We start from the raw sequence: 17,183 nt of genomic DNA on the forward strand, positions 1-17,183 counted from the left end.
AGAAATTCTGACACAGGCTAATCGCCCCCTTCTCCAGTCACCTGATTCTGATACTGCCATTTTGCGCGGAGCGTCCAACTGTTAACTGTAGGAAATTGGAATTGTTGCTTCATCAAAGATGTCATCGACGAGATGCTGAATTTTCACATTTAGGACCACTGCTGCAACTGTTTGACTGGGATAATAATCATATTATATTTCGCATTCTCAATAGCGCATGCTTTTATATAACGCGTAAGCGCGCCGAAGGAATTTGGAAAATGATGCTTGGTATCAAATTCCGTGATGCACCGACTCTGCGCATGCAATGAAGCAGGGCGAGTTTTTCCGCGGTTAGACGTCGAGAACGCTCCAATGTTAATTTTCGTTTTCTGAGATAGTTAGCTTCGTCCAAACAGCAATTACATGGTTAACCGGCAACACCGGAGGCTAGCGAGTAACATAGTGTCCTTTTTGCGCGTGCTGAACTGGTAGGCCTATTTAAATAACGATCTGTCATTATATTGTCCTCGTTTCAGCGCGCGGTGATTGCCGTTATCTGAATGTCAGAGCATCCTCGCCCGTGTCCGGTTCGTATCAGGGTAGCGCTCTCCGCAAGACCGACTAAGACGGAACGGGCTCCCACACACCCCTGCAGTGAATAGATCTTTGTGAAAGACGATTGATTGAAAATCGTAATATGTCGGGACAGTCCATCACGGACCGGATCGCCGCGGCTCAGCACAGCATGACCGGATCTGCCATCAGCAAAGCCGTGTGCAAGGCCACGACGCACGAAGTCAGCGCGCCCAAGAAGAAGCACCTTGATTGTAGGTTAAAGCAGAAAAAAAAACGCTGCGAAATGTCACCCGTTGTGTTTTGCACTGGGCTTCTTCTGCCGTATAGATTCACTCTCTGCCTGCCGCTCTTTTGCTGCTATTTACATCCTAATCGAGGACATTCAGATGATTACAGTAGATGATGATTTCTGGACAGCCATTATAGCGTTCATTTCATCAATTTACTGAAGGTCACCGTGGCACGTTCACAGTCCCGTGCGGACGTAATGCAAATTAGGATGCGTGATTGGCACACTGACCAATTTGCATACGGCAGGGACCTCGTAACCATTTCACATGACGTTATTTATTTAATCGAAATACATTCTAATCATTTTGATTCTATGCATGCCAGATCGGAAATATAACTAGATGTTTATTAAATAATGATGCAGGTTCCAATGTAGCCAACGTGTACAAGGCTGATTCCTATAGGAAACATACAATGTCAAGGGCATAGCATGATAAACACTAGCTTGCGCACACCATGCAAGGTGCAGATTGCTCGTGATTTGTACACGAATTCTTGGTTTTAATGTTGGTGTTGCAGTTTGTATTTCTCCATTGTTGACTCAGTATAATGCAGTGATGTCTGTAGCTTAGTAGATTCATATTGGAACACCTTATCCTTAATCTGATTTATCTGAACATAAATGCTGCGTTGCATTTGTTAATTTAGTTTTCGTTTATTTTGTATTCATTTAAATATAGGTTAATGCAAGAAGCATAGTTTAGATATTTATGTAAACAATTCTGTTTACTGATATGAGTCACAAAAATGGAGAAAGATTTGATGTTAAGATTGGCAAGGTGATCGGTATGAATTCACTAATAATAACTAAGAGTAGCTGATTAATGAAGCGGGTTATCAATTAAACTGTCAGTTAATGAGTCCAGAGCAGATGTCCTGTGGGGGACATAAAGAAAGCAGCCTGCAGATCTAATAAACTGCCAGGCTCATTCAAAGTAATGAAGGTAGCAGGTATTTTCTGAATACATGCTATAGCGTTCACTGACACAGGTTCTATTATCAGTTAATTAGAGAGAAATCAAGTGTAACTTTTGAGTAAGTGCTATTCGAGCAATGTCATGTTAGATAACAGACCAGCATCAGTATGGATTGTCCTATTACAGTGAAACATCACAGTTCTGGCAGTTTACCTTATATAATTATGAACCACTGAAGTAGACAGATAAATACCCGTGAGTATGCATAGAATGTCATTAGAATGAATATTTGTTGTACAAAGCTAGGGTATGCCATCTACAGTAGATTAACTAAACATGTTATACCAAATATATGACTGAAAGAATGTGGACACCTGAACAAGACAACCTGATTATTGGACATTTGATTTCCAAACCATTGGCATTAACAGTTAGTCCTTCCTAACCGCTCCCATTCTCCTGGGAAGTGTTGGAACATGGATGCAGGGATTTCGCTCCTATTCACTCAGAAGGGCATCTCTGACTTGTAGTCAGCTTTCCGATTCATCCCAAAAGTGTTCAGGTCTGGGCTTTGTGCAGGCTATTGACCAGACTTACTCATAAATCATTAATTATGGACTTCTCATTTATGGCCCCCGAAAGGGGCTTTGCTACGCTGGTTAGTACTAAAATGTTTAAGTAAACTGGATGACTATGTTCTAGATTTTATGCATCTGTTAATAACGGATGTAGCTGAAATAGCTAAAGCTGTTCATTCCTGTTCAAGTCTTGTTCTTACTTTTTTGACCATGTAATGTTTCAAATGCATTATATATATAATATATATAAAATAATTTCTTTTAAAAAGCCTAGACTTTTAAACACTACTGTATATCAACTAATAAGTAGGTCCACTGACTTATTAAACAATAATATAATGGTCCTGGATCATGTACAATCATTGTTTGTGCTCTGTTTTGCACACCGTCCACAGATCTAATGCACTGCACCAATGAGCTGAACGTGAATATACCTCACTTGGCTGACACATTGTTTGAGAGGACAGCAAATCAAAGCTGGGTGGTGGTCTTTAAAGCTCTCATCACTACACACCACCTCATGATTTACGGCAATGAGGTAAGATTCGCTGCTTGAATTCATGTTGTTCTTGTCAGTTTCTCAGTGAAATGACGTGTGTCACAAAATCAATGTAAAAGTACTTGCCAGGACAATTCTGACCGATTTTTGAAGTATGAAATCTTTCGGTTAGCTGTGAAACATAATATGTCTGGTTTTAATGTTTTTCTGAAGGTTTTTTCTTTTTATTATTCTGCTCATTTTGCTCTACTGATAACCCTGCACTTGCTTTTTATCATCCAGAGGTTTATCCAGTACCTTGCATCAAGAAGCACACTCTTTAACTTAAATAATTTCATAGATAAAGGTGCATTACAAGGTACGTTTTATGATTTATACTTCATAATGATTGTATTTGTGAACCTACTCATCATAATTTATGCTGTATGTGAAGCTTTAAGTGGTCTAAAGCAGTGTTTCATTGAACGTCTCTTCAAGGTTACGATATGTCCATCTACATTAGACGTTACAGCAGGTATCTGACCGAGAGGGCTCTGTCCTACAGACTCGTCGCAGCTGATTTCACCAAGATGAAGAGAGGGTGAGGCGTCTGCTCTGGGGAAATATTCCTTAATGAGCCAAATAAGACAAATGGCAGCATTACTGCAGAAAGAACGGCTGCCTTTGAAGGTGTACAGTTGTAGTTTCATCTATGTGTAATGTGTCCTGCACAGGACGGATGGAGTGATGCGCACTATGAGCATAGAAAAGCTGATGAAGACCCTACCTGTCATTCAGAATCAGCTGGACGCCCTTCTGGATTTTGAGGTACAGGAGACAACAGATTTCAGTTTCCAAAGCCAAAATTGTGTGTGAATAAAATGAAATAAAATGAATGACTTTGATTGGTACACCTGTGTAGTTATGACTACATAAATATCTGATCTTAAAATATTGCAAGCTTATGTCCTGACGCTTTAGTCACACCATTTCACATCTACTCTTACATTTCTGCAGTCTTACACTCTGCAATTCAGAGACTGTAATTTTTTAAAATTATTATTATTAATTACTGTGCATTAGTTTACATATTTGGATCCAATAGCAGGGAATATTGTATAAGTATATTGGGTAATTTGTCACAATGGGAAATATTGTCATTAAACAGCCTATTAAAGACGTTTAAACGTTAAAATAATTCGATAAAAAGTGATATATATATATATATATATATATATATATATATTTATATATATACAAACCCGATTCCAAAAAGTTGGAACACTGTACAAATTGTGAGTAAAAAAGGAATGGAATAATTTACAAATCTCATGAACTTATATTTTATTCACAATAGAATATAGATAACATATCAAATGTTGAAAGTGAGACATTTTGAAATGTCATGCCAAATATTGGCTCATTTTGGATTTCATGAGAGCTACGCATTCCAAAAAAGTTGGGACAGGTAGCAATAAGAGGCCGGAAAGGTTAAATGTACATATAAGGAACAGCTGGAGGACCAATTTGCAACTTATTAGGTCAATGGGCAACATGATTGGGTATAAACAGAGCCTCTCAGAGTGGCAGTGTCTCTCAGAAGTCAAGATGGGCAGAGGATCACCAATTCCCCCAATGCTGTGGCAAAAAATAGTGGAGCAATATCAGAAAGGAGGTTCTTAGAGAAAAATTGCAAAGAGTACAGTGCATAATATCATCCAAAGATTCAGAGAATATTTATTTATAATATTATAATTTACATGAATTGTACATATGTAAATATACATAGTATAAAGATGACACATAGCCTATATAATTTGTAGTTTTATATTTTTAAAACTATAGCAAAATATATATAATAGAAGATAGATGAATAAAATATTTAACTGTTATGGATAAAAAATAAATTGTAAAACTAAAACTCTCAGTCTTCTGTGACTTTTATGAAAAATCTTCTCGAAAACATAGTTGAAGCTTTCACTTTTATAAACCATACAGATACTGAGATACAACCTAACTTACCCCTGTATGGCTTTTGTACCATCACAAGGTGGAGTGGAAGCTTGATATTGCTTGCTGATTTATAAATGCCTAGTGGGAATGCAGAAATACAGCAAGCCAGTATTTAAATGTTTTGATTACATCTGTGACTCTGTGCTTCCCTGTAGGCCAACTCTAATGAACTGACCAATGGGGTGATCAATTGTGCCTTCACGCTGCTCTTCAAGGACTCTATCCGCATCTTTGCTGCTTACAATGAGGGTGTCATTAATCTGCTAGGTAATGCATTCACCTCAAAGCAAAGATCCATGTCATTTTAGTAATTCTGTAGTTTGTATTGAATGTGCAGTAAAAAAGTTGTTGGTGCAAGCAACTTATATATACAAATATATTATATGTACTTCAAAGAGAAATGTAACTTGCTTAATGGACTTTTTTCTTCACTTCAAAGAGAAATATTTTAATATGAAGAAGAATCAATGCAAAGAGGCACTGGAAATATACAAGAGGTTTCTTATCAGGATGACCAAGCTCTCAGAGTTTCTCAAGGTGGCAGAGGTAAAACGTCTTCAGATATAATCCATGCATGGGATGGTTGGGCTCATCTTATTCAGGCCCTTTTTTGCTAAGTGTCCCTCTTGCCTTTTGGTCCAAGAACCTGTATCAGAGGTCCCCCCTCCATGCTGCCTGTTCTGGTGCCTGCACTGCATGCCTTAGAAGAAAGTCTCTCTATCTATCTGTCCCTCTCTACAACAGCAAGACCAGAGCTATGACACGACTTTAATGTGCAAACGATGAGTTGAACCTTTGTTTTGCAGTTTGGATGCAGGCACAGTTGTCAATTTGGCCCCTAGGATCTATTTGATGAATAATTGCTTTAATGACAAGATAAGATACATTGCAAAGATAAAGATGAATGAATACTGGGCACCTTGATAAAGGACATGATATTTTTGACAACTGTGCCAATGCGATGGTTGGAATTTAGCTGTTTACTTTTGTCTGTAAAGCCCATTATTTTGATGTGTATGGAGGGATATACTGAGGAAAAATGCTAAGCACATCCTTCTGGAGTTTTTTCTCTCTTTTGTTTTCTCCTTTTTTTGCTTTCTGGCTGAATAATATGACTTCAGGAAAAGGGTGAAGTGCTATCCAAAAACTGACTAAAGTTGACTTTAAGAGCACATTTCTTTCTTTGTATAACGATGTGTGTATGCCATTTGTTTTTCTTGTCTTTTTTCCAAAGTCAACATTAGTTGTGTGTTTCTTTTGGATGTTTCTCGCCTAGTCATGTAAATATCTCACCATTGACCTACAAGTGTCTTCTCACTCACCATCTCCGCCACCTCCACAACCTCAATGTCTGTGTGTTTCCATCCATCCATCCATCCATTCATCCAGTCGTCCATACTTTGGATTTTGGTTCTCATACACTGCATGGAGTAATGGCTCTTTTTCTTAATTCTTCTTTCTCCCTTCTCCACGTGCCTCGGTTTGCTCTTTTTACCGTTTGGTTTCAAGTTTTGTTTTCCGTTCTCCCTCCCTTCCTTTTCTTTTGTATCACAGCAAGTTGGAATTGATCAGGTTGACATCCCAGATCTCTCACAGGTTAGTGGTGCATTTCATCTCAGTTTCTCTCATGTGGCTTCACCCTGATCTCTCATTCACGTCTCACCCCATAGACCATCATCCCCAGCCCTGATTTCTTTTGATTCCCCCCTCATCTATCAGACTTTTAGGATAGGGGCCTCAAGAAACTTACTCCATACCCGCGCACTCCCAAGGAATCAGATGTGCTGTTTTGCATTTTCTGTTGTCGCCAGAGGTAAATGGGTACCAAAGCTAGTCTATGTGAATTTTTACAGGTGCTATCTCTGATAGCCGTTGCCTTGATTATAACCACATTTGATTAGTAAAGAAAAGTCAATTAAGGTCTCATTAAAGCTTAGTGCTTGCCACTTGAGCCACTATTTCTTACTGGCATCTACCCATGAGAAATTTGACTGCTTGTAATTATAAAGCTGCGTTTTCGCCGTCTCCAACACAATTCCATTTACCCTTCACTTATTCACCAACACCATGGTTGGAAAAAATAGCGAACCAATGAATATTTATTCACAAATGGCAGTTTTATATGAAAAAATCTATTAGGAGTGTAAATAACTGTTTAATGATTATTAAAATGATTATTTCAGACTTTAATATTATAGCCACCAATTCTACAAAAGTGTTTAAAGATAAAAATAAATAAATATATATATATATGGCTAAACGTCACATTTGTGGTTTATTGATTGGAATACACAACATCTGTCACATGTGGTCTAGTCACAGAAGTTGACATATTTCAACACAGCCACATCTCAAATCCAGTCCGCATATTTCAAAATTTGTGATTCTCCATTGGAAATGAACGACTTCTGGTCTGTCGTTAGTTGGAGACAGCGAAAAGACGGCTTTACATGGAATGATATATGGCTAAACGGTGCTTGTGCGATCTCTGCCACGCTGTATGTGGCCAGTCTGACTTTGTAGGAACAGGCTCGCTAAATAAAGAGCTCTCCTAACCTGTACGCACTCACCTTTGCCATATATCTCTGTACTGGTAGGGTATTCTGCTTGGATAGCTTTTTGGGGAGAACAGTGAATGTGCACTTAACTAAAAGAATGCCTTAAAACTGGAGCTGGGGACTGAATTCTGCCTGGCACCTCATGAAGTTTAATAGTCAGCAGTGCTGCTTTTCCAGCGTCTATTGACATTTCTGCAGGGGCGCCAGTCAGTGACATCCCCCTTCAGTTTGCCACCATTTGGCATTTTTGACATTTTCATTTAAATTGGACAGGGACTCCTGAAGGTGTTGGGCTGGCACACTACAGAGTGGTACTTTAATGTCAACAAAACATTTTATTGGAAGGAGTGCCTTGTTTTCTTAAGCTGAAGCAGTATTCAGAAGGCCTGCGTTCTATTCTTAAGTACTCTACCATTAGCACCATTGATTAGGCTCCTATTTAAGAGCCTTTTCTTGTCTGTAAGCTAGATATTCATCACGGCCTTTTGTATACTCCTGCTCCTGTAGTACCCTTGTCTTAACTTTTCTTCCTTTTTTTATCTCTCCTTTAATAGTGTGTTGTTTCGTTGCATATGTTTCAGATTTCTCAGTGGAATGCTCCCTCTATTGTGTCTTCCTTCAAATTACACGTCTGAGAAATCTGCTCTTTTGTTATTCATGAATTTTCCTCCTGTGAATTGGCATGCACACACACGACACAGCTCGTGGCCCAAAGGCAAACGTTGTCTAAGAGCGGAAGCACGTGCCTGTGTGCAAAATCGTTTCGGCCCACATTCTGATTTCTATTGACGTTGCTCTTTTTGGACGGAAGTGCAATACATGCATAAAATACTGTCGGTGTGGGCTCACTCAATGTTTGCCTTTCTTTGGTTAACCTGCTTTGGCTTCCATGTGTTTGGAATTCTATCAAAATGGCGATGCAGACTTTACAATCAGCCTGAAAAGCGGCACAGCTGCAATTTTACTCCTGATTTATTTCCAAGAAATCCAAGTGGAATCCAAAGATTAGCAGGTTCTGCTGTGGCCTTTGATACCTGTGCAGTATGTGCATTTATATCCTGTGCATGATTAGAAAAAAAACCCTTGTAGGTCAGTCTGCTTTCTGTTTTTCATGGTTTGTCCTCTTCTTGAGTGATCTCCGTTGACCTCGCTGGTTTTAAGCGGCCTGTCGGAGACCTTGCATGGGAAACAGATATTGTTTTGCATGTGTAGCTTTTAAGCTTAAGTCCTTTCCACTTGAATTACTTCTGTTGTGTTTCCCCTTTGTTTTCAGAATCTCATAACCACTGTTAGGTTCTCTTAGTAACGCAGCCTTTGTGTGTGTGAAGGTATGAGTGTGTGTGAGAAAGAATAAAAGACAGAACAGTAAAATATACATGTAGCTTTACTACTTACTTAATTTATGATTCACAAATAGAAGTATGTTAGGTGCAGATGTTTGTGTGATTGTGTATGTATGTGTGTTTTGATCATTGCTGCTACTGCTTTTTACCATTTTGTTGTGTTGCCTAAAACCTGTGCTGCCTCATCCCTTCTAAACCTCACCACCAGGCTCCCAGCAGTCTGTTAGAAGCTCTTGAACAACATCTGGCTTCTCTGGAGGGCAAAAAAATGAAAGAGGCTTCTACTGTCAGCAGGTACAGGAATTTATGTTGGGATTCCTTATGAGGGTTAGTGACAGATAAGAATGTCAGGAATGATGAATAGGATGAAAAATGACCGAATTTAGTTTACATGCAACTGCCAAGAACAACATTTTGATTGAATCCCTTGAAATCAATGTTTCTCAACCTTTTTGACTCCAAGGTGCTCCTTCTTTTTACACAACGATAATTAAAAAATGTCAGTGCCGTTTTAAGATTTTATTTATTTATGTGACATTTCCAGGTCTAGAAATCGCACTTTGTAAATTGAAGTACAAATTACAACATTGTAAGGCATTTTGAGGCCCCTTTGAAAGTGGTTGGGAACCATTGCTCATTATATGACTTGTGTGTAAAAATATTTCCCTTCACCTTAAATACCTTTGGGTTTACACATCTTTTTACCTGACCTGAACCAAACTTGACTTTCATAATGATCACAACATTTCTCATATAGTTTTTAAAAACTTACATTGACAGACCTTGACATTAGGGTCTTTTCAATTTTATAATTTTCTTGTCACATGACATAAAAAAAAAAGTAATAATAATAATAAAATATTATGGAGCCCCGCACATGACATGCAAGAAAAAATAGTAGGCTAAATCTTGTGCACGATTTACTAATTCGCTCCCTCAATGTACTAAAACATGCACATGCTTACTATTGCGTTTCCTCAATTTACTATTTCGTTCACTCGATTTATAAATTGTGCGCACAATTTACTTATTCGTTCCCTCGATTTGCTAAGTAATTGTGTGCACGTTTTAGTACATTGAGGGAATGAATTAGTAAATCATGCGCACAATTTATTTATTTTTTCTTGCATGTCATGTGCGGGGCTCCGTAAAATATAATGCTAGGTTACTTAAAAAAAAAAATCCTTCCAAAATGGTATTCTTTGAATGCGATATCTTATTTCCCAATGAAAAAAAAATAAATAAATCTCCTGAAATTAGGCGCAAAATTAGGTGCCCGTTTGAATGGTCATTACAGTTCAGCTCATAATCATGTTGTTATGGTGATTCTGGTTCCCACAGTAAGGTTTTTACAGATCAACTCAAACTTGCATAGATAGCGCAGATGATGTGTTTGTTTATGTATCTGTGGCTATCAGATGCTCCAGTAAAATCATTCTGTTTTTGCATTCATAGGGAGGTGGAGGGACTACAGCCTGCAAAGGTAAAAAATCCAATTCATTTATTGCTTCATATTTCTGTCAAATTGCTAATGAGACAATGAGGCATCAGCATGAAACATATTTTCAATGTCTTTTCACTTTTCATAGTTTTATCCAAACAATTATATGTTCTCAGAAACATTCGGCATCAATGTCATCAGTTTCTGCTGTTGTTTCTGTTCTGCAGGCTATTCAGCTCAAAGACATTGGCATGCAGACTCCAACAATATCCCCCAGCGGGCAGTCTGTGGGCAGTGCCAACAGTAGCTGTGCCAGCAGTGGTGCCACCGAGCTTCTGTCCAGTCCACCTGATCTAACCATCACAAACGGGTACATGAGGCTGGCTTTTCTGGAGTGTTTCTAGTGTAGTGGCACTTTAATATGAAATAACATTACTCTGTATTTCCAAATTTGTTGCATTTATTCACTTAGCAATCACATTTATCCAAAGACAAATGAGATCAAAGTTGCAGAAGTGCTTGTGTTTCCATTACAAGGTTTAATTCTATTTTCCTCATTATCCCCAATAGTGTGCACAACTTCACCAATGACCATTTTGATCTCCAACACAATTCTAGCACCCCTGCTCAGACGACTACCCTAGCAGGCATTAACAACAGCTGGGGAGGTAATTGAACTGGCACAAAACTGTCTCTGTTGATTTTCTCTACTCTGAGTGTTGTGGCACTCTCCTTTAATACAATGTTAATTTTGCTCTTTCATTTTTTTGTTTAATGGCACATTCTCTGCTTGTTTGGGACTCAACCGAGTGAGTATTTTACACATTTTTATGATAAGTTTAATGGCTTTTAAAAGGGAACGAATGCAAAAAATAATCTTTTTCAGGTTCGCCTCCATCTTCCATTGGTCAGACAAACAGATAATTCATACTCAAAAACACACCAGTGCTTCTGTTATGCATGATTAGTGTAGTCTGATTTGTGAAACAAATTATTTTTATGAACCAGTTTATTATTTAGTAAATGAACAACATGACCAGTGTAGCCTAATTAATGAAGGAATGACTCTTATGAACCATTTATATTTAGTAAATCAGAAACATGCAGCACCACCAGCGTAGTCTGTTTCAAGAAAAAACAAAAAGTATTCTGAACAAGCTGTTTTTAGTGAATCAGAAGCATACAGCATGACCAGTGATGTCCGATTCAGGAACAAATGACTTATTTCCTCTTTTTTTATCTTCTAGATTGGCTTTCACATAGGAGCTCTTTTGAAGCCCACCCTGTCCTCGCAGGTCCAAAGTCAAGGCACACAGCTCTACAACGGAGGAAAATTACTTACTAATGACCTGGACTCATCCTTGGCCAATCTTGTGGGCAGTGAGTCTTTCATCTGTCTCATTTATTTTGTTTCTATGGTGATTTAACAAAATACTACACACTGTAATAAATGTAATGATAATGTACATGTTGTATTTTTTATAGATTTACATTTTGGAGGACCCCCAGCCAAAAAGTAAGGCTTTTACGATGTAAAGTGAATTATATTTTATATGTTTACTGATAACATAAACAATTATTTTTGCTATATGAAGTACAGCTGTAACAGTCTGACATAGGAAACCTTTGTTTTCAGGCCAGAAGTTCAGTGGACTCACTTTGAGAAGAAATCGTCTGGAGGTTCCCACTGGCAGTCTAAAGCCATGAATGGCATGACACCCTGGAGTCACGCGCACCTGGCCCCTGCTCCCATACCAATGCCACAGATGGTATGGAAATTGACTCATTCCTCAAGGCATGCTCTTGTTAGGAAATTTCAGTCTCCTTCTTCGGTTCTATATGTTTGAATACAACACGTATGCGATTCAAGAGCTGAGCAACTTAGCCTGTGCACTATATAGAGCACAAAATAAGTCCTTGGTTATGTGTGATTGTCAGTAATGTCTTTATCTTTCTCTCTTCTGTATGTTTTTGTAATGATACAGAATGGAATGATTTATACTGGCTATGTAAGTCCTGTATTTACATAAACATGAACAAATCTGCTACATTCAAAGAACTATCAAAATAAACCATATTAATTCTTTATTCTTAAATGTTTGTCTTTCTCAGGCACCAGCTCCCGTTGCATTTCCGATGACAACCCCCCAAGTGCCTGTGTATGGGATGGTAAGTGTTTCTCATGTCATCTTGATAATCTTGGCTTAATAATGTTTAGGATTCAGTATATATAATTGTTTTAACACTTTTTAGTTTAATGTTTATGCACACCAAGGCTGTCAGAAATAAATTAACCGTTTTCTATTTTACAATGTAATTTATTTCTGTCATGGCAAAGCTGCATTTTCTTCAGACTTCAGTGTCACATGTTCCTATAGAAATCATTCTAATAAGCTTGTTTGGTTCTCAAGAAACATTTCTTATTATGTTGTGGGAACCCTGGTTCTTTATACAGTAAATAATAAGTGTCTTTATTGTCACTTTTGATTAATATAATACACCATTAATGAATAATATGTATATATATATATTAGTGGTGGGCATAGATAATTTTTTAATCTAGATTAATCTCACTGTAATCTTGGAATTAATCTAGATTAAAATGGCTCATTTGAATTCTGCCGAAGGCATTCAGAATATGTGTGCTACCCAAATAAAATAATGACTAAAAGTAACGTTAAGTCTTTGAGAACGGGTTTCTTAAGACAGGTGGTGCATTAGACCAGGGGCTCATCTCCTGTTTCCAAAATGCATCACAAACTGCTTGAGAAAGCTGTAAAGGAATTCCACATTGCACAAGGTGCAAACAACCTTACGCCTGTTCCACACATACGTTACTCTGTCTGCAGTGCATATGCGTGGCGTATTTTTTAACGTACCCATGTTAACGGATTCCAGCGTTCACGCGGCTGCGGTCCATCAGTGCAAGTAGCTGACTGCAAACGCGTCCTGTGTGAAAGCTCAATGAGTCCGTGCTGCTTCTGCACCACATACACAATGCACACGGACTGCATACGCACTGCAGACAGATTATGTGTGAAATAGGCGTGCGTCTTGTCGAGGTTTCCATTGGGAATCTTCTTAAAAAAAAATCCCTGAAGCAAACCCGGTGGCATCTTAGCTGCATCCATGTTAGCACGTCACGTTTGATGTGGTAATTTCACAGTAGGCATACGCACAAGTGCGAAGACTCATTTTCGCCCCCTACAGTGCAATATGGCTAGGTATACATCCGCGCTAAAATATCAAGGTGAAAGTCATCATAGCTCGCGTAGTATAGACCCAGCTGTCAACCCAACTTTGAGAATAGATTAACGGCGATATTTTTTTTATCGCCCAATAAGAGTCTCACGTTAACGCAGCACGTTAACGCCGATAACGGCCCACCACTAATATATATATATAAAACTTTTGGAATTAGTTCCAAAGTATAGATTTTCATGTCACCAGCCAGAGATAGAGGTGTGTCAGTGAGAAAACGTCTGTATTAAGGGGAGACACTGCAGGTGAATAGGGCAAAAAAAAAAACTAATAGTTATCACCTTACTTACCCAGTTGATTGATTACATTGATTATTGCAAACATTTTTTGTATTACAAGTTTTCAAAAATGTTATGTTTAAATATGCAAATTAGGCATTATTTAATGAAATATGTGCTAATTTGCATAAATGTCTAGTACAAAAATCTGAACACTAGATGAAGTCAGTTTCAATGTTTTTGTTTATTTTTTATGACATATTAGAGTCAAATGTTTTTACAGAGGGAATTCTGGTTATCTTTTTTTGTCACTCCATAATTCAGAAAATACTTTGAACAGCCAGAAAACAATAAATTTTCACAATTTTGGGGGGAATAAAATGTTGTATATAATCAAGGAAAATATATATGACAAATCCCTCTGTAAAAACCTTCAGAATATAGGCAGGAATAAAAATGTCATGTTTGGTGTGTGTAAGTGCTACTGAAGTGGAGATTTATGGCTCAGTGTTAAAGAAAAAACTCATTTTGAGAAAATGGAAAATTGAAATCTATTGACACAAACAGATAAAGTGCTATAAAAGAAACACTTAACAGTGTCTTTTGGATGTTTTCCTTCCACTAGGTTGAAAAAGCACTTTATGAAAAACCAAAAAGCCCAAAATCTCAAAATTGACAGGTGCTTGAAAAAACAGTGTTTTTGCCTGCAGTGTCTCACCTTAATGGAAAATTGTTAAGATACAAACATATATACGGTATTTTTCAGACTATAAGTTGCACCTGAGTATAAGTCGCATCAGTCCAAAAATATGTCATGATGAGGAAAAAAACATATATAAGTCTCACTGGACTATAAGTCGCATTTATTTAGAACCAAGAACAAAGAGAAAACATTACCGTCTACAGCCACGAGAGGGCGCTCTATGTCTTCAGTGTAGACTACAGGAGCACTGAGCAGCATAGAGTGCCCTCTGGCGGCTGTAGGCGGTAATGTTTTCTATTGGTTCATTTCTCTCGGTTCATGTCAAATTAATTTTGATAAATAAGTCGCACCTGGCTATAAGTCGCAGGACCAGCCAAACTATGAAAAAAAGTGCGACTTATAGTCCGGAAAATACGGTATCTGCTTTTTTTTTCATTTACACTAAATCTAAGTTGCATGTACAAAATACCATTGTATTATACAATTACAATATAATATATTACAATTTAATCTACAGAATCTTCAAAAATGAAATAAAACATAAAAAAACTAAAACACTTGATGTGTTTTCTTTATTCATCACTTTGTAGATTTAACTTATCCAGTTTATGAAGAGGCACATCGCCATTTTGCTTCAACCATAGTTATGCAAACACTCCTGATGTCCTAACTACGACTTTCCAACTCTTAAAAACTTCTCAAAAGGTCTTAAACCAACAAGTACAACACTCACCGTGAACAACATTTCATTGCTCTGCAGATTCCTCCTCCTGTGGGCCAGATGGGGACAGTACCCTTAATGGCTCCCCAGCATGTGATATATAACCAGCCCATCCTGCGCACCACCAATCCTTTCACCCCAATCCCTGGAGCTCAGGTACTCCCGCTCAAGAGTGTCCAAGGGATAGTTCACCCAAAAATAAAAACTGTCATTCCAAACCCGTCCTTCGTTCATCTTCAGAACACAATTTAAGATATTTTTGATGAAATCCGAGAGCTTTCTGACCCTACATATACAGCAAAGCAACTGTAACGTTCCCAGGCCCAGAAAGGTAGTTTGATGGTGGTAGTTAAATGTCCATGTGACATCAGTGGTTCAACTATAATTTTATGAAGCTACAATATTACAATATATTTGTTCTCTTCCTTGTCAGTCTTCGCAGAAAGTTTAGTAGAGTACCACGACGCATGCAGATGGTGCTGCTGATGCAGGAGCTGGGTGTTTTCGGACATAGAACCCTGGTGCGCTGCGCCTTGATTACAAGTAAAAATTAAACTTATGCTGTACATAAAGCAGTCCTTGTAAACATGTCTGAAGATTTCGACAAAGAGGATGACTCTCTCATGAATGCACTGTGACAATTGACAAGAAAGAGAAGAAATTATTGAACTACTGATGTCACATGAACTGTTTAACAATGTCATAACTACCTTTCTGAGCTGGGAACGTGTCATTTGCATTGCTGTCTATATAGGGTCAGAAAGCTCTCGGATTTCATAAAAAAAAAATTATTTGTGTTCCGGGTTTGGAACGACCTGAGGATGAGTAATTAATGACAGAAGTTTCATTTTGGGGTAAAGTATCCCTTTAAATGGCTGTTTTTCAGTACATACCTTTACATGGAACCTGTGATAATATGATCTCTTTTTTCTAGATGCACTTCATGTAGCTCTGAGGATCATGATGAACTGACACATACGCCCAAGGAAAAACATCAACCAATCCAAAACCAAAAATGGCAAGGGAGACATGAGAAATGGTTCAACTGGCTCAAAGAGACTGAAGATGTTCATGTGGCATTTCCCCTCTTAGCCTGTGTGTTTGTAACATACCCCATCCATCCAGCTACATAACAGTCCTCCGTCATTTACATGTTACCTTTAATTTCTAAGTGTCAAAATCTAGTGTTTTTAGGCAGCCCTCTTTGATGATGTCACTGGCTGATGCAAACGGAATGACAATGTACAGTGAATTGCAGTGGAATGAAAAGTTGTCATGATGTCAAGGCCCTCCCCCTTCCCCTCCCGTTTGGAAAAGTGATTGTTGTAATTGTGCACACTTGAATCAGTGTTTATAATGTCTAAACCAAGCCACGGTTTTGTATGCGCATTGCCTGAATAGTGTTTCGAATCAACCACTGTCAATGTTGATTGTGCCACAGCGGCTGGCATCTCAGTTTCTTGAGTCTTGGAGAAATGTGTACAGGTCACTTTTCGTACATTTGTCTTGTCCCCAAACATTTTGGATTTCACCTTAAAAGTTCGATTTGTTTCTACATGACTTGTAATGCCTCATTCAGGTATGGTAAGGTATGGCTGTTTGGATTAAAGTAAAATACAGCAGTATGTTTCTGAATGGAAATTATACAATTTATTACATTAATGGCAAAATGTGCACATCATTAATAAGACGCAGGCTACGGCTTTGTCTGAAAACACCCTCTGTACCCTTATATAGTCCACTATTTAAGGAGACAGCATTGTGGTGCTATAGTAAGCTTGTCTGTGTTTAAGACAAGCTCAAGATTTTTCCACATTTTATTCTGACAAAATATATCAGTAATGTGATTTTAAAAGCTTTACTTGTCTTAAAAAAAGCGAACTAGGCTAATGGCGACTACTGGGTTGACTTACAAAAATATATCACTACAGCACTCTATAGGGGGCAATTTCAGATACAGCACTACAAACCAAGCACTTTTCAACTGAAGCCTAAAATAAAACCATGACAAGACGTGACAATGTAGAGAAGGATTCAATTGCAGGCTTTATTTTATAGAGCGGTCAAAACTGGCAGGGTCAATCAACAGCAAACAGGTAAAAT

General features: G+C 38.0%; 1 protein-coding gene across 3 annotated transcripts; it reads left to right on the forward strand.

Moving 5' to 3' along the window:
• The first annotated feature begins 70 nt into the window (after nt 1-70).
• On the forward strand, nt 71-16,705 carry LOC132130753 (phosphatidylinositol-binding clathrin assembly protein-like). 3 transcript variants are annotated; one of them, XM_059542547.1, is made up of 19 exons: nt 71-809; nt 2,740-2,882; nt 3,126-3,201; nt 3,321-3,423; nt 3,557-3,650; nt 4,991-5,102; nt 5,275-5,381; nt 6,345-6,431; nt 8,945-9,030; nt 10,192-10,219; nt 10,405-10,547; nt 10,748-10,845; nt 11,441-11,557; nt 11,663-11,693; nt 11,814-11,946; nt 12,163-12,186; nt 12,290-12,346; nt 15,120-15,236; nt 16,015-16,705. In XM_059542547.1, the coding sequence occupies exons 1-19, from the start codon at nt 680-682 to the stop codon at nt 16,027-16,029; spliced, it is 1,701 nt and encodes a 566-aa protein (XP_059398530.1). In that variant the 5' UTR covers nt 71-679; the 3' UTR covers nt 16,030-16,705. The 3 variants fall into 3 exon arrangements, with proteins under 3 accessions (XP_059398530.1, XP_059398531.1, XP_059398532.1); XM_059542548.1 differs by having other exon boundaries at nt 72-809; nt 6,390-6,431; XM_059542549.1 differs by lacking the exon at nt 6,345-6,431 and having other exon boundaries at nt 73-809.
• Nucleotides 16,706-17,183: the final 478 nt, after the last annotated feature.

Source organism: Carassius carassius, chromosome 47 (assembly GCF_963082965.1).
Source record: "Carassius carassius chromosome 47, fCarCar2.1, whole genome shotgun sequence".
Taxonomy (NCBI): domain Eukaryota; kingdom Metazoa; phylum Chordata; class Actinopteri; order Cypriniformes; family Cyprinidae; genus Carassius; species Carassius carassius.